Below are 16,010 nucleotides of genomic sequence, written 5' to 3'. Positions count from 1 at the left end.
AACCTTCCAAAGGTTAGTAATGACTACAGAAATCCATGCTAGGTTAGAGCAAGAGAAAAATACAAAAATCCAGTGAGTCGTTCTAGCGAGTGACCCCATTAATCTTATTTATTGAGATACCCACGTTATTCTTAATATTATGAGCATAGGCGGATCCAGGGGGGGGGGGCACGGGGGCACGTGCCCCCCCCCCCCCCCCCCAGACCCTCAAAAATATGCAAGATTTTTAATACGGTCCCATTATCATTGCGTTCGTTTTGTATTACGAGGTATCCTTGTGCCCCACCCAGAACAAAATCCTGGATACGGCCTTGCTTGTGCCCCTCCCAGAAAAAAATCCTGGATCCGCCCCTGATTATGAGGATAGAATGACATTTTAAATTTTTCTGGTTTGCAGTATATTTCCTTTAGTTTCTTCCCGTGATCACGCCTATTGTAGTATGACAATAAACGAAGGATATTTTTCACGTCGTCAGAGAAATTACTGGTAAGAACTAGCATGGAATTTTAGCAGCGTCAGATTTCCATTGGCATGAAAGTCTGACGCTGCCAAATTGAGGTTCTCAATATATCACTTTGATTCTTTTTAATTTGCACAATATTAATTCCTCAAAATGTGTTCAGATGTATTTTTTTCAATTCTCGGTCGCATTAGGAAAAGAAACTGCGGGAAAACGTTTTAGCTGTGGCCAAAATGTTTAATCGTTCCTCTTTAATTGTTTTGACGGAGAAAACGACATGCAAATATGTCCTTCGTGCAGTAATAAAGTTAACGGATTCAGAGATAGTGACATATTTTTTAGCCATAATGAATTGAAGATGAAAGCTTTGCTGTTTTTCCTTGTTTTTGGCGTGTTTTTTTTGGACTATCTTAGAAGCTTAAACCACACGTTTTCAAGTTTTTTTTTAACGCTTGCTTTTTGTACGCAAACAAGGTATAAACACTTTATGATAAAGATATGATAGATTTTCATAAAAATACGAACTTAGGTCACCGTGTTGCCTTTATTGGCGCCGATATTAACCCATAAGATATCAGAATTCACTCACCCATTGTTAACTGTGGGGTATTACATTATAAGGCTTCTTGGTCTGTTAACTTTTACTTGCACCACTTCTTTTTTACTCAAAGAATAGTTTTTTTTTCTTCTTTTTTTCTGGCGTCGGTTTTAAAATTCATCCCTTCCTCCGTTAGGTAACTAGGTTACATAAATAAATAAGATAAATAAATAATATTTTACGCCTGATGATGATCATCATCACTGGTCAACAATACTAGGATTGGTTTGACGCAGCTCTCCACTCAGTTCTCCTATCAGCTAATCTTTTCACTCCTACGTATTTCTTCTCTTTCACATCTCTCTTTACTTGTTCCATATATTTTGTTCGAGGTCTTCCTTTTCCATTCTTGCCTTCCACCTGTCCTTCGACGATTGTCTTCATCAGGCCATCATGTCTCAAGATGTGGCCTATAAGGTTGTTCCGTCTTCTTATTAAGGTTTTCATGAGGCTTCTCTTCTCTCCTACCCTTCTTAGGACTTCCTCGTTACTAACTCGGTCGATCCATTTGATTTTCATCATTCTTCTGTAGCACCACATTTCAAAGGCCTCTATCCTTGCTTTCTCCGCTGCGGTCATTGTCCATGCCTCACTTCCGTATAGGAGCATACTCCAGATGTAGGTTCTTATAAATTGTTTCTTTACATCCATATTTAAGTTTCCCGCTGTTAGCAGATCTCTCTTTTGGTGGAATGCTCTCTTCGCCTGGGCTATTCTGCTGATAATTTCTTTCTTGCTTCTCCCGTCACTAGTTATCTTGCTTCCCAAATAACAGAATTCATCCACTTCTATCAGTTTTTGCCTCCCTATTTTGATGTTGGTCTTGACTTCCTCCCTTCTGCTGCATACTATGATCTTGGTTTTCTTCGTGCTTATTTTCAGTTGATATCTACTCATTACCCTACCCATATTAATCAGAATATTTTTCAAATCCTTCTCTATTTCTGCTATAACGGCTATGTCATCGGCAAATCTTAGCATGCTTATTTTTTCTCCATGGATATTCACTCCCAATGCCTTTTCTTTGATTTCCTTAATGGCTTTTTCAATGTAAACGTTGAAAATTACGGGTGACAATGTACAGCCTTGTCGCACTCCTTTCTTAATTCTTGCTTCTTCATAGCTGGGCCCTGATTTTATCACGGCTACTTGGTTTTTGTATAAACTGCGGATGATTCTTCTGTCATTATAAAGAACCCCAATTCCCTTTAGGATTCCAAGCATTGTTCTCCAATCCACGTTATCAAATGCTTTCTCTAAGTCCACAAACGCAACGAATGTTGGCTTGTTCTTTTCCATTCTTTTTTCTATGAGCAGTCTTAGGGCCAATATTGCTTCCCTCGTGCCTTTGTTTTTTCTGAATCCAAATTGGTCCTCATCCAAGTACTCTTCTGCTTTTCGTTCTATTCTTCTATAGATGATCCTTGTCAGTATCTTTGATGCATGTGTAGTAAGGCTTATGGTCCTAAAATCTTCGCACTTCTCCGCTCGTTTCTTCTTAGGAATAGGGATTATAATGTTCCTCTCGAAATCCTTTGGTATCTCACCTGTCGTATACATTTCACTTATGATTTTGTATAGCTGGTTCAACGTCTTCTCTCCTGAATTTTTGATTAGTTCTGCAGGAATGTCATCAATGCCCGACGCTTTATTTATCCTGAGGTCTCTTACAGCCGCATCAAATTCCGATCTTAAAATTGGGGCTCCCATGTCATCGGCATCCACTTCCCTCTCGTTTTCGATAGAATTCGTTCTGAGGCGACTTCCTTTGTACAAATCTTCCAGATATTCCTTCCATCTCTTCCCTTTTTCTTCGTTTTCAATCAATAGTTCTCCGTTTTTGTCCCTAAGGGTATTACATCTTACGCCCCTTTCCTTAAAGTGGTTCCTCACTATCCTATAAGCGGCCTCTACTTTTCCATGTTTAAGATTGTTTTGCACGTCTTCGCAAATGCTTTTCATCCACGTTTCTCTAGCCTTCCGCGCTTTACGACATATTTCGTTCCTTATCCTCTTGTAACGATTCTGTCCTTCCTCTGTTTTCGCAGCCTTGTATTTTCTTCTTTCTTCGATGAGATCTAATACTTCCTGCGTGATCCATGATTTTTTCATAACGACTCTTCTTTTACCAAGAACTTCCTCAGCTGCCGCCAGCAGACCACTTCTAATGGTTTTCCAACTCTCTTCCATTGGTTTGTTGGTCGGATCCTCCCCTATTTTATTTTCTACAGCCTCTTTAAAAGCCAGTCGATGCTGAACCTCCCTCAATTTTTCAACCTGCCATATGTTTTTCACGGCTTTCTTCAACTTTTTAAATTTAAGGTGGCATTTCATCATAACTAGGTTATGGTCACTATCGATATCTGCCCCTGGATAGCTTTTGCAGTCCTTCACCTAGTTCCTGAATCTTTGTTTCACTAGAATGTAGTCGATTTGGAATCTTCTGCGGTCTCCTGGCATCTTCCACGTGTATCTTCTTCGCAGGGGATTTTTGAATAAAGTGTTGGCAACCACTAGCCTGTGCTCCGTGCAGAATTCAAGTAGCCTTTCTCCTCTTTCATTTCGGTTACCCAACCCATATTTTCCAGTTATTATTCCGTCTTGACCTTCGCCGACGACAGCGTTCCAGTCCCCTAAAATAATAAGATTTTCTTCCCCTCTTACCTGCTTGATAACTTCCGCTATATCTTGGTAGACATGGTAGACATCTTCTACTTCTTCGTCTTCATAATCTGACGTAGGCATGTAAACCTGTACCACTACAGTAGCTACGGGTTTAGTATCTATCTTCACCATTACTATCCTTTCATTAAACTGCAGGTAGCTTTTAACACACATCCCGGCGCTCTTTCTAAGCATTATGCCTACTCCAGCATTACCATTTAGCGATCCCGTGTGTATCATTCTGTAGCTTCCACTCCAAAAGTCACCTTCCTGGGGCCACTTCATTTCGCTGATGCCTAATACATCGAGGTTCATTCTTCGCATCTCCACCTTCAAGTTCCCTAGCTTACCGCAGGTACGAAGTGATCTGACGTTTCATGTTCCTATCCGTAACATTCTATCTCGTTTGACCGATGTACCCTCTCGAGTAGTCCCCGCCCGGAGATCCGAATGGGGGACTAGTTTACCTCCGGAATATTTTACCCGAGAGAATTCCATCATGTCATTATATAAATTGAGTGGAGTAGCTACGACTCCTCGGGATGATAATGTGGTGGTTTCCCCTTGCCTTCCACATCGCAGTACTACAGCCGTTAAAGTAAATGCTACCACGCCCGTAGTGGAATGTGTGTCGCTGTACCGACCAGTATGGTCTCCACCATCGCACATGTGAAGAAGAGCTGCTGCCCTCTCCCCTGGGTGATTAGAGGCATAATTATTGGCGGCCCCCAGTCGCCAAGTCACGGTATCTTCACAGGTTTTCGTTTTTTTTAATGGCCTACCTTACCCAAGGGTAGCCCAATACCCCCTCAGAATACCGCCGCTTTTTGTCCACGACTGCTTATTCGACGAGAGAACTCGCTTATCTCGCAGCTAACCTCTATATCTAAAGGTCGACCCACCATCCGCAACCCGGTGGACGCACTCGGTGGCTTTAAGCCCAGCCGCGAGCTGATGATGAAAATGATAATAATAATATATTTATTTAACGGATCGATAGAAAACCCTTTATATAGTTGTACACTGATTACAAGTACTTAAAGTAAGAAAGACGCATCAAGGGTATAATGGAGAGCTTCAAAATAAAAATACCATAGTAATAGCAAAAAATGAATAGGACAAATTTTAAATAAGAATACAGATATGGCATTATAAATAGGCAAACAGTCAAGAAACATTACTTCTCACATATATTTCGAAGGTACTTGAAGAAGAAACAAAAAATTCTATGTCCCTTGAGATTTCATGAGCATCTCTCATTGCACGGTAAAGTGGCATGATGATTACTCATCGAAGCCCGGGTCGCTTTATATAAAAAATAATTGATATAAGTAAAAGTTAACTAACCAAGTTATGACCAATACGTTTTTCAAGATGAAGGTCAGTTTAAGCCAGTGTACAATTGAAGAAGGAAAATTATTAAGTCGTCACTCCTTCTGTGTTCCTTTTCGTTATTAAGTCATTGGTTTCCAAACTCGATAATTGAAAATTTCTGCGCCGACAGGCCAGCTCTCCGCGTCTGTCCTTTACCTCCGCCCGACCGCCGCAATTCAAGCTCACGCGATGAGCCCGGGATGACCGCGCGGGTGGCCCGCTCTATTTTTGACCAAGCGTCACGGGAATAAAGGTTCAACCTGAAGAAACACATTGTGCTTTCCCTACGCATGATATCAGTGAATCATATGCAGATTCTCTAACGGATGTCGATTCCTACATTTCGGTGGTAGAGTCGCCATCTTTTGGTATGTTATGGTATTTGGATGAGGCGACCGACAGCTTAGGTCATTTGCGAAATGAAGAAAGGGAAGGAAGGGTCGAGAGAAACTCGTCGACGGAACTAGACTGCCGTCAACGAAAGCGCCAATGGGACCACCGCTTGATGTCCCATCCGACAGACTGACTGAAGCACGCTAGCAGGGATCGGGCAGAGTCTTTGAAAAATCTCCGCAAATTTTAAGGGCTTCTAGTCGTACGCTAGGGAGGTTCAGGGAAATAGCACTCAAGCCTATTCTCTTATAAAAGACCGAGGGGATGGAGTGACCAAAAATCTAGATATAGCGAATGTCTTATATTCCTTTTTTCATGTCGTCTTCATTAATTTCACGCCGAACATGTTAACGCCTTTACCTCTACTATTACCAAGAAAAAAAATGCCAACTCGATAGCCGAAATCTATTAGCAAAATAACGGATTTAGAAGAGGGAGATATTGTGAAACCCAGCTAACCCTCTTTCTTCATGATATCATAGACGCGGATGACATAGTACATGTTCAAGTTGAAGCTATGTTTTTAGACTCCCGAAAGGCATTCGATAAGGTTCCGCATTCAAATTTGATCCATATATTGGAAGCATACAGAATAGATAAGAAAGTAATAGGATGGATTAAGGATTTCTTAAAGGATCGCCAACAAAGGGTTGTTTTGGGTGCAGTTAGCTCGGATACTACCCAAGTTACCTCAGGTGTACCCCAAGGAAGTGCTATAGTTCCTCTTTTGTCCCTTCTTACCACCACGGCCGCGAGAAAAATCCGCCTCTTCTCAGATGGTGTGGTTGTTAACAGAGGAATTGATGGCCATTGAGATTGTTGGGCATTAGAAACGGACCTCGCTGCCTTAAATGGATGGTGCAGTACTTGGGGGTTACAATTAAATTGTTACATTGACGCGACGACATAGCCCATAAGGTTTTAACTACCATGTCGTTTCCAATATGTTAGGCGAGTTACGATGGGATTCTTTACAGAGGCGAAGAGAAAACTATTGGCTAAATTTACTAACATAAGTAACTTCAGAGCAGAGTTTTTCTTTGATGGCGTTAAAACTGAAGAATATAAATGGAAGCAGCTCGACTCAATTGCAGTACCTCATTTACCTTACGCTTATGTTTTTTTTATGAAGCCGTGATGCTATTTTTTCTGTAAATTGGAGGAATGTGAGTGACATTACCGCAACACGGGCGTCGTGATCAAAACCGCCCCCACTGCCGAGACCAACACCGTTGGAGACGACGCGTCATGGAGAGCCTGTCGACCGACGAAAACAGTCGCTCCCGACGCGGCGGTCGTGCGGTCGGTCGTCCTGGACCATACTCTGCATTTCCCAAGCCTACCGCCGCGCCATCCAGGTGATAACGCTGCACCACAGTGCGCCGTGTGAAAAGCGATTCCGGCTGACGTCCAGCCCGCACTCGACTCACTCGGTTTGAGGAAGGTGCAGTGAGTGTGGGCGTCATATTTCGGGGGTGCATTTATAGAGAAACATTATACAAGTCTCCCAAATATTTCGGAAGGGGAGGGATTTGATTTAACTCCCCCCCCCCCCTCAAAAACGTTCCCACGCGTTGCGGAATTGGTCACATTACAAAACAGAAATCACTCGTTATATTGGGTGCATTCAGCCGCACTGACGGTTCACCGTGCAAGTGAGCGATCTGACGTCATGGGACAGAGCAGAGTGACGTCACTACCCTAAATATTCACCAATTTATTGACGGTAGAAACACCGCGATCACTTCCGATTACTGCGGATAAGCAGGGAGGAAAACAAGTGAGAGTCTGGGTACGTACTATTGCATTCGGCATGCACTCACCGAAGCATCTTTACGTCATGATCATTCGCTGAGAACGCACCAAATGCGACGGTACATAGCCTTACTCTCACTTGCTTTCCTCCTTGCTCTTAGACCATATAAACTACAGTATATACATCATATGGTCCCTGCTGTTCCGTGGCGATCGGAAGAAAGCGCGGTGTCTCTACCATTAGTAAAATGGTTACTCGTGGCGTCACTCTGCTAAGTCCCATAACGTCAGAGCGCTCATATGCTCAATAAGCGAAGGTGAGCGCCGAATGCACCCATTGTCTTATTATAGTGTATTTTTTTGGCTCGGATGGCACCGACGAATTATTTGATTTTTTCGGGATGTTAGTAGAGATTGATCCGACAGGGGCAGACCAGCACTGCGGTCGGGACGTGTTTAGCGTGTGCGCGGTCCCCCGCAGACGCAGCGGGGCGCTCCCTCCTCTCACTCGCTTCCTCGCCTGATTTGCCGCACCCGATGGCACCCACGAGCGCCACGTTGACTGCAGACGGCGCCTCCTGCTCCGGTTGCCGCGGCCCGCGCCGAGACATCCCGCTCCAAACTCAGGCTGCCACCGCACTTCTCCGCGAGACGAGACGGCTGAGGCGATATACTCGTCCGACTCCCTACTCGCGGGTTTTTGTTCGCTAAAAAAATTTCGTCACGGCCGACGTCAGCTCCACTCGTGGGAACGGCAAAGGAGGGAAACTTCGCCCCCTTGCTACGAGTTCAGAGACGGTAGAAACCTCCGATAAAACCAGCAACTTAGATGTAAGCGCTAACCAGGGGCGGTCCGCCCAGGTCGGCTGGTCAGCGATCGCCCACGGCCCCGAGCTCAGATATCCACAACGCTCGCGTCTATCGCGAAGTTTATAGATATGAAAGGTGTTGCGAAAAAAGAATAAGATTCTCAGAACAAAAGTTTTTTTTGTAATTGCAAATGTCTAAGTTTTCATTTGTAGCTTTATTTACCACATACTAAGTGAGCAAATGTCATTAAAAAAATAAATAAAATAAAGGTGTTAGAAGATTAATGAGAACTTGGCGCTTATTTGAAAGGGCTGTTCGAAAAGGTCATTTAGAGATACATTATTACTAGAACCACTAAATAATTAATAGAACCATAATACATTATTACAGTTTATAAGCTGTGAAATATTATTTTTCATAACTTTTATCTAGTTTTTAAGAGCCAGAATAGCGTCAAAATCCATTCCCGGGCATTCGATTTCCTAAAATTTTCCAGGGGAGTCTCGGGATTAGGAGGGGGGCCCTAAAATGAGTCCCATCTGAGGGCCCCCAATCACCCCAGACCGCCCCTGGCGCTAACTGCTTGATAGAACTTACAATTAGCCTCAAGCAAAGCTTCTTCGTTAGGATTTCTTGGGGAAGTACTTTAGCCTCCCACCTTGGAGTTGCCTCTGATTTCATTTTCCTGACGTATTACAGTCATGTCTTTGTGTTCAAAGACGAAAAAAGATGCTGATAAACCAGGGCGATGTTTCACCTTATTTACCATCGCGATATCGCAATTTTAATGTAGTGTGATGGTGGCGCTTTATCGTGCATGCGATAATATCACAACAATCGTGGCCATAGCTCATCGATATGCCACGACTATCTCTATAATACGGTGGTTTCCTAATTTTTTATTGGCTAATGTGAAAGATTATTACTCCTGGAGTACGCATTCCACGCTTTTAGATTTTTAAATGACGATATCTATTTTTCGCGATTAAATGAAAAGTGAAAATTTTCAGGTGGCCTCACACGGCGGCAGCCGCAACCAGATTGACGTCACACGGTCTTTTCCCAGCATTCATACTTAGCCTTCGCGTTTTCGCTTGCTTGAAAATTTTCACTTTTCATTTCATCATCATCACTGGTCAACAATCCTTGGATTGGTTTGACGCAGCTCTCCACTCACAATCAGTTCTCCTATCAGCTAATCTATTCACACCTACGTATTTCTTCTCTTTCACATCCTTCTTCACTTGTTCCATATCACTTTTCATTTAGTCGCGACAAATAGATACCGTCATTTAAAAATCTAAAAGGGTGAAATACGTACTCCAGGAGTAATAATCTTTCGATTTAGGCAATAAAAAATAATAGGAAACCACCTTATGTTACTGTCAATCACTTTCTGCTCCCTACGGAGGGCAAGAGAGGAGAACTTTCTTTCTTCCAAGATTTCAGGGTATGGAGCCTCCTGTCTCGTAGGGTGTCATGGCCTCCGTGAGAGCTCCCCGTTCGTATCAACTACAGGAAGTACATGCAGGGCCGGTATAAGCGGTAAGCAAAGTGCGCGACCGCGTAGGGCGCCAAGCAAAAACCAAAGCACCGGTTTTTAAGCCCTAAATATATCACCTTCAATATATAATAGCAAGCACGTTTTGAGTTCTCGCTGATATTTAAGTCTCGACCCTTATTCCTAAAGAAAAATTCCTATTTTTATTTATTGAAAAATATATGCAGAGAGAATTTCTACTACCTCTACGGTTATTTGTCAGAATGTTGTCCGCATGCACTAGAAAAATGTCTAGAACCGGCCCTGGAAGTAAGCGAATCTGTGAGCAATATAAATGCCGGGTGTGACTGTCAAAGGTTATCACTAGGTGCCTTTTACCGTTAAGTCCTCGAGTCACCACATTTTGTATTATGTCGAGAGAGAGTGTGAGGAAGGAATGGGGCAGCAGATAAGCTATTTTTTTCGATGTGAAATAACCATGGTCCTTAGGACCTTGGAAATAACCCAAGTGTGCGAACTTTTAGCTACAGTTTGATTTCAAAGTTACACCCAGGTGTGGATCTAAATGGGTTTGTGCGAAGAAACTTTCCACTCGCCTCATCCCAAAAAATTATCCCAGCAAATCGACATGAATGAAAGCTTTTATCGTGATTATTACAATAAAGGATTCTCAACCTGGCCTCCAAGTGTTTTACACCCACCTCGCATTTAAATTGGTTTACAGAATTCGCCACTCGCGTCGTTGACGTGCTAAGCGATCCGCATTTAATGGAGAAAAAAGCTATAATCTGGGCTGTTATAAAAAATTCGGATTCTTAATGATATGAACTATTTTTGTCTGTAACTTGTCCACGCCGTTCTCCGCAATGGCAAGTTCTATTCTTCTAAATATTGGAAAAAAGGTGGATTGCACGTAACTCTTCGCCGCACCCTTGAAAACCGATAAAAAAACGATCGAAGTGGCTGTAGAAGACAACTTCCTCTCTGGTGGAATGTAAAAGTGTCCATGGGCGGATTTAGGGGGGGAGGGGACACGGGGGCATGTGCCCTCCCCCTCAGACGCTTGAAAAATTGACTAGATTTTTAATACGGTTATCATTACGTTCGTTTTGTTTCGTGTACGGAGCTTCAATAATTTAATTTTATATTAATACATTTTATATTAAAATAAAGAGTAATTGTTGCAATAAAGAGTGCAGTAATTGTTGTATGTTGTTTTTAATTTCAAATATGGGAAGACCGTTAATTGCTTGTCAGACCCTTGTGGCACCCCAGAATAAAATCCTGGATCCGCCTTTGTAAGTGCCATTGTGTTTTCTGGTGTAAGTGAGCATCACAAGATTCTCAGGTGGTGCCGTGAGAGTGTATATTACTAGTATACAGTCTTTATGGGTGGTGCATTCGGTTTCGGAGATCATCTTAGCCATCGATCCAAAACCAATCCATTTTCGCCTTCATGTCAGAGGCGATAAACCAGAAACACCACTGCCCAAAAGACGGCTCTCGAGTACGTAATCAATGTCGAAAAATGGGTACCGATGTATACTGTGACGCGGTGTACTACTGCAGAAGAGTCTGATAAAAAAACCCAGAAAATTATTGTTAGATGTAAGCGCTAATAGTTTGATAAGGCCTGTTTACACGATACATTAACACGTACGAGTTAATGTACGTTTGCGTGAATGATTTTTGTGGACCGGAACGGAACATAAACGAATGCATGAACCAAATTAGAACAGGTTCTATTTTCTGTGCATGCATTTGCACAAGTTGGGTGGTTACACGGTGCATTTTGGCGTTCATTCTCGCGTTCATACATTTAGACATTAACCCGTACGTGTTAATGTACCGTGTAAACAGGCCTATAGAGTTGGTGTCAAGCAGAGCTTATTCGTCAGAATTTCTTGGGGAAGTATTTTACCCTCCCTCCCTGGAGGTACCTTTGATTGCATTTTACTGACGTACCATACTCATTTGCTTGTGTTAATTAGTTAAAGAATCTGCACAAATTAGGGTGGGATGGGAGGGTGAGTTATTTGACTGCATGGGAGGGAGATAGGACGGCCATGGATACACTTGGGTAGGACACTGCAGAAGTGTAAACTCAAAATCCAAAGAGAAGTTACAGTTAGCGCGTCGTTAAGAAGCCTTTATTTGACGTTTTATAAAGCTGAATCCATCTATGAAAAGCTTACGCTGGCGCAAGTTTTAGACCATACCACTATTAACCCTGTTTCAAAAGTCGTTCATAGTACATCAACAAGATTTTTTGTGAAAGCATGTGATAGCAATTACATCATGCTATACTCTTATTTCTGTGATTAATCTCAGTACTCATGCTAAAAGTGTATTTCAGTCATTTCAAATGTCGTCCATTTTCCTCCAAATAGCATGCTAACATCAGAATAATTACCATTCGTTCTCGACCACCTTCCGAGCAATAATTCAAACCTTCCGCCGCAGTATTGTGTCCAACAAAACCGGTGGTAACGGCAATCACGAGATTTAACGAGATAGGTGAAATTGAAATGGCCGCCAATAAGTGTTAAACGTGGTCGTGGTACAATGACAGAGGAAGTTAGTTGAATTTTTTGGTGCAATGGAACTGATACAATGTAGTCTTGAATCCAGAAAACCTACGCTCCAATCTCCAGCGTTTAAGAAGTTTTGTTGGGACTGTTATTCCTTCGTACCATTTTGTCCAAGTCCTTTCTCGTGACTAGGGATGTGGAAACTATTAACAAGAAGTTGAAAACCTAATGAGAGGCAAAGAAACGGCATTCAATTACATCTTTGCTATAAAAATCAGCTCTTTACCGTGTCATCATGTCGTGGTTGACTGGACTTGCAGGGAAGGCGGAGGATCTGTTGAACAAAATTGATCAGAATGCTGCTATTGCCCTTCAAAAGGGTGCTAGGTCACAAACTCCTGTCAATGATGCCTTGTTGTTAGAAGTTAGCAGCCAAGAGTACTGTGTACCTGAAAGGTAGTATTTTTTTATCAGTGATTATAATTACACTTGTATTTTTTCTTTATAATTTTTAAAGGGCTACTAAATGATAATCGTGCGATGTTTTGGTTTTATATAGATACGTTCAGAAGTGTCTATGTAGTGAGTGATACTCTGATTTAATTTATAGGGCGCCAGTGACGAGTAATTCTGCTCCACATCACAACGTGAGAAAATCACTACCAGCAGTGAAATCGTACCCTGTCCTCCCTTCATCTGGCGGCTCTGGAATTAGTACTGAAAGCAGTGGTAAACTTAAAAGCTCGACCGATGACGATGAACTGATGAGGTTTTTGAATTCACCTAAATTGGAGAGTAAACCAAGGAAGAAAAAGGTAAGACGCTTAAACATATCTACGTTAACGTAAGGTGGAGAATGGAACATTTTTATTTCATTTTATTTGTCCTACGATTTGCAGAAGCAAGTGAATCTATAAACACAAAAATAATGAATGACTATTTGCATTCTTCAATGAATTCATTCACACTTATAGTTCGATTGCGATTGAGTTTGCGTCAAAATACATTATATTCTTTTAAGGACTTGAGGGCGAAAGACAAATTATTATACAATGTAATTAATAATTACCAATGGCTATGGAACTGTTGATATTAATTTTGAGAGATAATGGTTCTGTGAATTATGGTCATAAGAGCGGGTGAAATGATTATGGAGATAGGCATTTAGTTCAACAATGCTGCGATGGCTTCTTTATCGTTTAATTAATGGGAGTAGCAATGGGATTTTTGAATTGAATTTGTTAATGCCACTGTGAGTTATTTTATAACTTTGTTGTATTGTTGTATCCTTAAGGAACCCATGGGAAGCAGTAGAAATGAGGGATTTCCATCGGCATCAGTTTCACAACCACCCCCTTTAGCAATTAATACTGTATCGGACTCCAAAGGACCCTTAGAAGTCAACGTGGACTCGAGCCTTGTAAGTCCAATTTGCAAATTATTTACTCATTTGCTATTATGTATCATTATTATTCATAGAATAAATTGTAAATAAGTGTTGGCAAATCATGAAGTAGATTAGGTGTCAGCTTTACTGGTTTACCTCTCAATTTATCCTCAATTTTATTTCATTATTTGGAAATGGTAGTAGCATCTAGTGGTGACATATAGAATGCTTTTTTTAATGATGCGGTATAGATGATTTTTGATGAAGTTAAATTGAACATGAAATCGAATCATCAAAGTTTGTAAGAAAAGTTATTCAAAGCAGGTATTCTTGGTGTAGCATTTGACTGGTTTAAAACTTATATATGCAACTGCTATTAATGTTTGAGAGGTATAGATTAATCCAGTGAAATTAAATGTATTACTGCTGGTGAATCACAAGGATCTTTTTGCGGTCCACTAATTCTATTAATTTATTTTAGTTCTTTATGTAATTTTAAATTTAAAAGATTAATCCAGTGAATTTAAATGCAATACTGCTGGTGTATCACAAGGATCTTTTTGCGGTCCACTAATTTTATTAATTTATTTTAGTTCATTATGTAATTTTAAATTTAGCTGGGACCTAACAGCAATTGCTGCTGGCAATTCCCAAAGCTATGGAGTTACTTGAAAAGAGGTAAAATATAAAATGCTTGTGACGCTTTAATAACTGGTTCACGTATAAACAACTAAATCTGAGTGATAAGACAAAATATATGTGCTATGATCTCAGCCATTTTTATTCATTACAATGGGATATAAGTACACCCATGTCTCGTATAGCGCAATTTCGATTAGCGCAATTTCGATATAGCGCAAATTCGTTCCTCGGGGAAACATTGCAACGCAGTGTAGCCTAATCAAAAATTTTAAACGCTCTCGTGATAAAACGTGAACTTGCGCTAAGTACACACGTAACTTCTATCAATTTACGCATATTAATATTATTTCTTGCCTCAAATCTTCTTTTTTGTTTATATATTAATCGAAATTCATTGCTGTGCAATTGCCAAAAGTATTACTTGTCATTGGGTCCAGATAGCCGGCCTACCGAAGATTTATCTCGTCTCCTTAACAGAATGATAATAAATAATTTAGATCGTTAATTAAGCGTGGGGCTAGTGGAAATGAATTTTTTTCAGCAATACGGTTTGAGACGAAATTTTTGCCGTCGTAGGTTACCGGGCAATTGACTTCCAGGTAGAGGGTCTACACTAAAGCCTTCAAGGTCATTGGTATTCACGGGGGAGAAATGGAGCAGTGGCCGAGTTGCGCATGAATAGCATCAACACATAAAAGGGTCCGCTATAGAGTCTCAAACACAATGGCTTCGTTCCCTCCCCGCAGTCATAGGCCTTCTGCGTCTCAGGAATACAGTTCAGCAGAAGAAGGTGATTTAGATAGAGCCATACAGAGTAAAAACCAAGAGAATATGGCAAAAAATAGGAATGCGTGTAGAAAAATCAAGAATTTATCAAGAAAAACCATAAACCTAGAAGAGGACTTGAGAGAGGTCAATTGCTTTGAAAATGGAGAGCGTCAAAGCGATATTGCGTGGAAGTTTAAACTCACGATGCCTTATTTTGAATAAAGACGAAGCTAAAATATCAGTGACCTCAGCCGCACCAACTTCAACCAAGCGGTCTACACATACGGAAAGTTCATGGTGAATCAGTACAAAAAGACGAGAGTGGTAATCGCTCCGAGACATTTAGTGAAAGCTCCGGTTGGTTCCAGAATTTAAAAGGCAAGCAGGTATTTTCAGTGCGGCGATATCAGGTGAATCTGCAAGTGTTGATAGCACAGTCACCGCAACATTTTCTGATGAACTCCAAGCTGTTATTGAAAGTGGCTCCTTTCCCCCTCAACTAGATCTAGTGTTGACGAGACGATATTCTTTTGGAAAAGAATGCATTCTCGTTCATTCATTTTCAGGGAAGGAAAACCTGGGTCAGGTTTCAAGGCATTTAAAGACTGTTTCACGTAGCTGCTAATGACTCGGAGGACTTCAAATTAAAATGATTTATCATTCATAAACTCCGCTAGCTATGAAATGGCATTTAAAGTAGCATTTTCCTGTCATTTCGATGAGCTACAAAAGGGCCTGGGTGACACAACAGTTGTTTTTAGACTAGTTTTAAAAATCGTCAACTGCCGGCAACGCATTACGATCCCCTGAGATAGCAGATGTTAGCCCACCCGCACGACAGGATGGAATTTCGAAAGCACGTAAGAATTTTTTTAACGTGAATAAAAGTCTTTGAATGCGTGAATACTATCTTTAAATATGTTTTAAACTATAAATATTTATAGAAATAATGTTTTCTAAGGCTTTTTATGGGAATATAGAGGTTTTAGAGGAAATTCAATATCAAAGACCTATGCTACCAGGAACGCATCCCTATCTTCCCTATGTTAAAACGCTCTCGTATAACGCAAATTCGTATAGCGCAAAGACCCCAAGGAACGCATCCCTTGCGCTATGCGAGACATGG

At 41.2% G+C, this 16,010-nt stretch overlaps 2 protein-coding genes across 2 annotated transcripts in view; one reads left to right on the top strand and one right to left on the bottom strand.

Moving 5' to 3' along the window:
* Positions 1–7,999, bottom strand: part of LOC124158002 (ras-like protein family member 12) — a 35,635-nt gene extending 27,636 nt beyond the window's left edge. The window contains exon 1 of the mRNA XM_046533142.1: positions 7,766–7,999. Coding sequence (XP_046389098.1) covers positions 7,766–7,856 — 91 coding nt within the window. The 5' untranslated portion in view covers positions 7,857–7,999. The remainder of the gene's footprint in view (positions 1–7,765) is intronic.
* A 4,061-nt stretch (positions 8,000–12,060) lies between these two features.
* The window catches only part of LOC124158001 (golgin-84), a 32,470-nt gene continuing 28,520 nt past the window's right edge, over positions 12,061–16,010 (top strand). The window contains exons 1-3 of the mRNA XM_046533141.1: positions 12,061–12,543; positions 12,698–12,902; positions 13,382–13,507. Coding sequence (XP_046389097.1) covers positions 12,383–12,543; positions 12,698–12,902; positions 13,382–13,507 — 492 coding nt within the window. The 5' untranslated portion in view covers positions 12,061–12,382. The remainder of the gene's footprint in view (positions 12,544–12,697; positions 12,903–13,381; positions 13,508–16,010) is intronic.

The sequence above is a fragment of the Ischnura elegans genome, chromosome 4 (genome assembly GCF_921293095.1).
Source record: "Ischnura elegans chromosome 4, ioIscEleg1.1, whole genome shotgun sequence".
Taxonomy (NCBI): Eukaryota; Metazoa; Arthropoda; class Insecta; order Odonata; family Coenagrionidae; genus Ischnura; species Ischnura elegans.
This window is presented reverse-complemented; position numbering and strand designations above follow the sequence as displayed.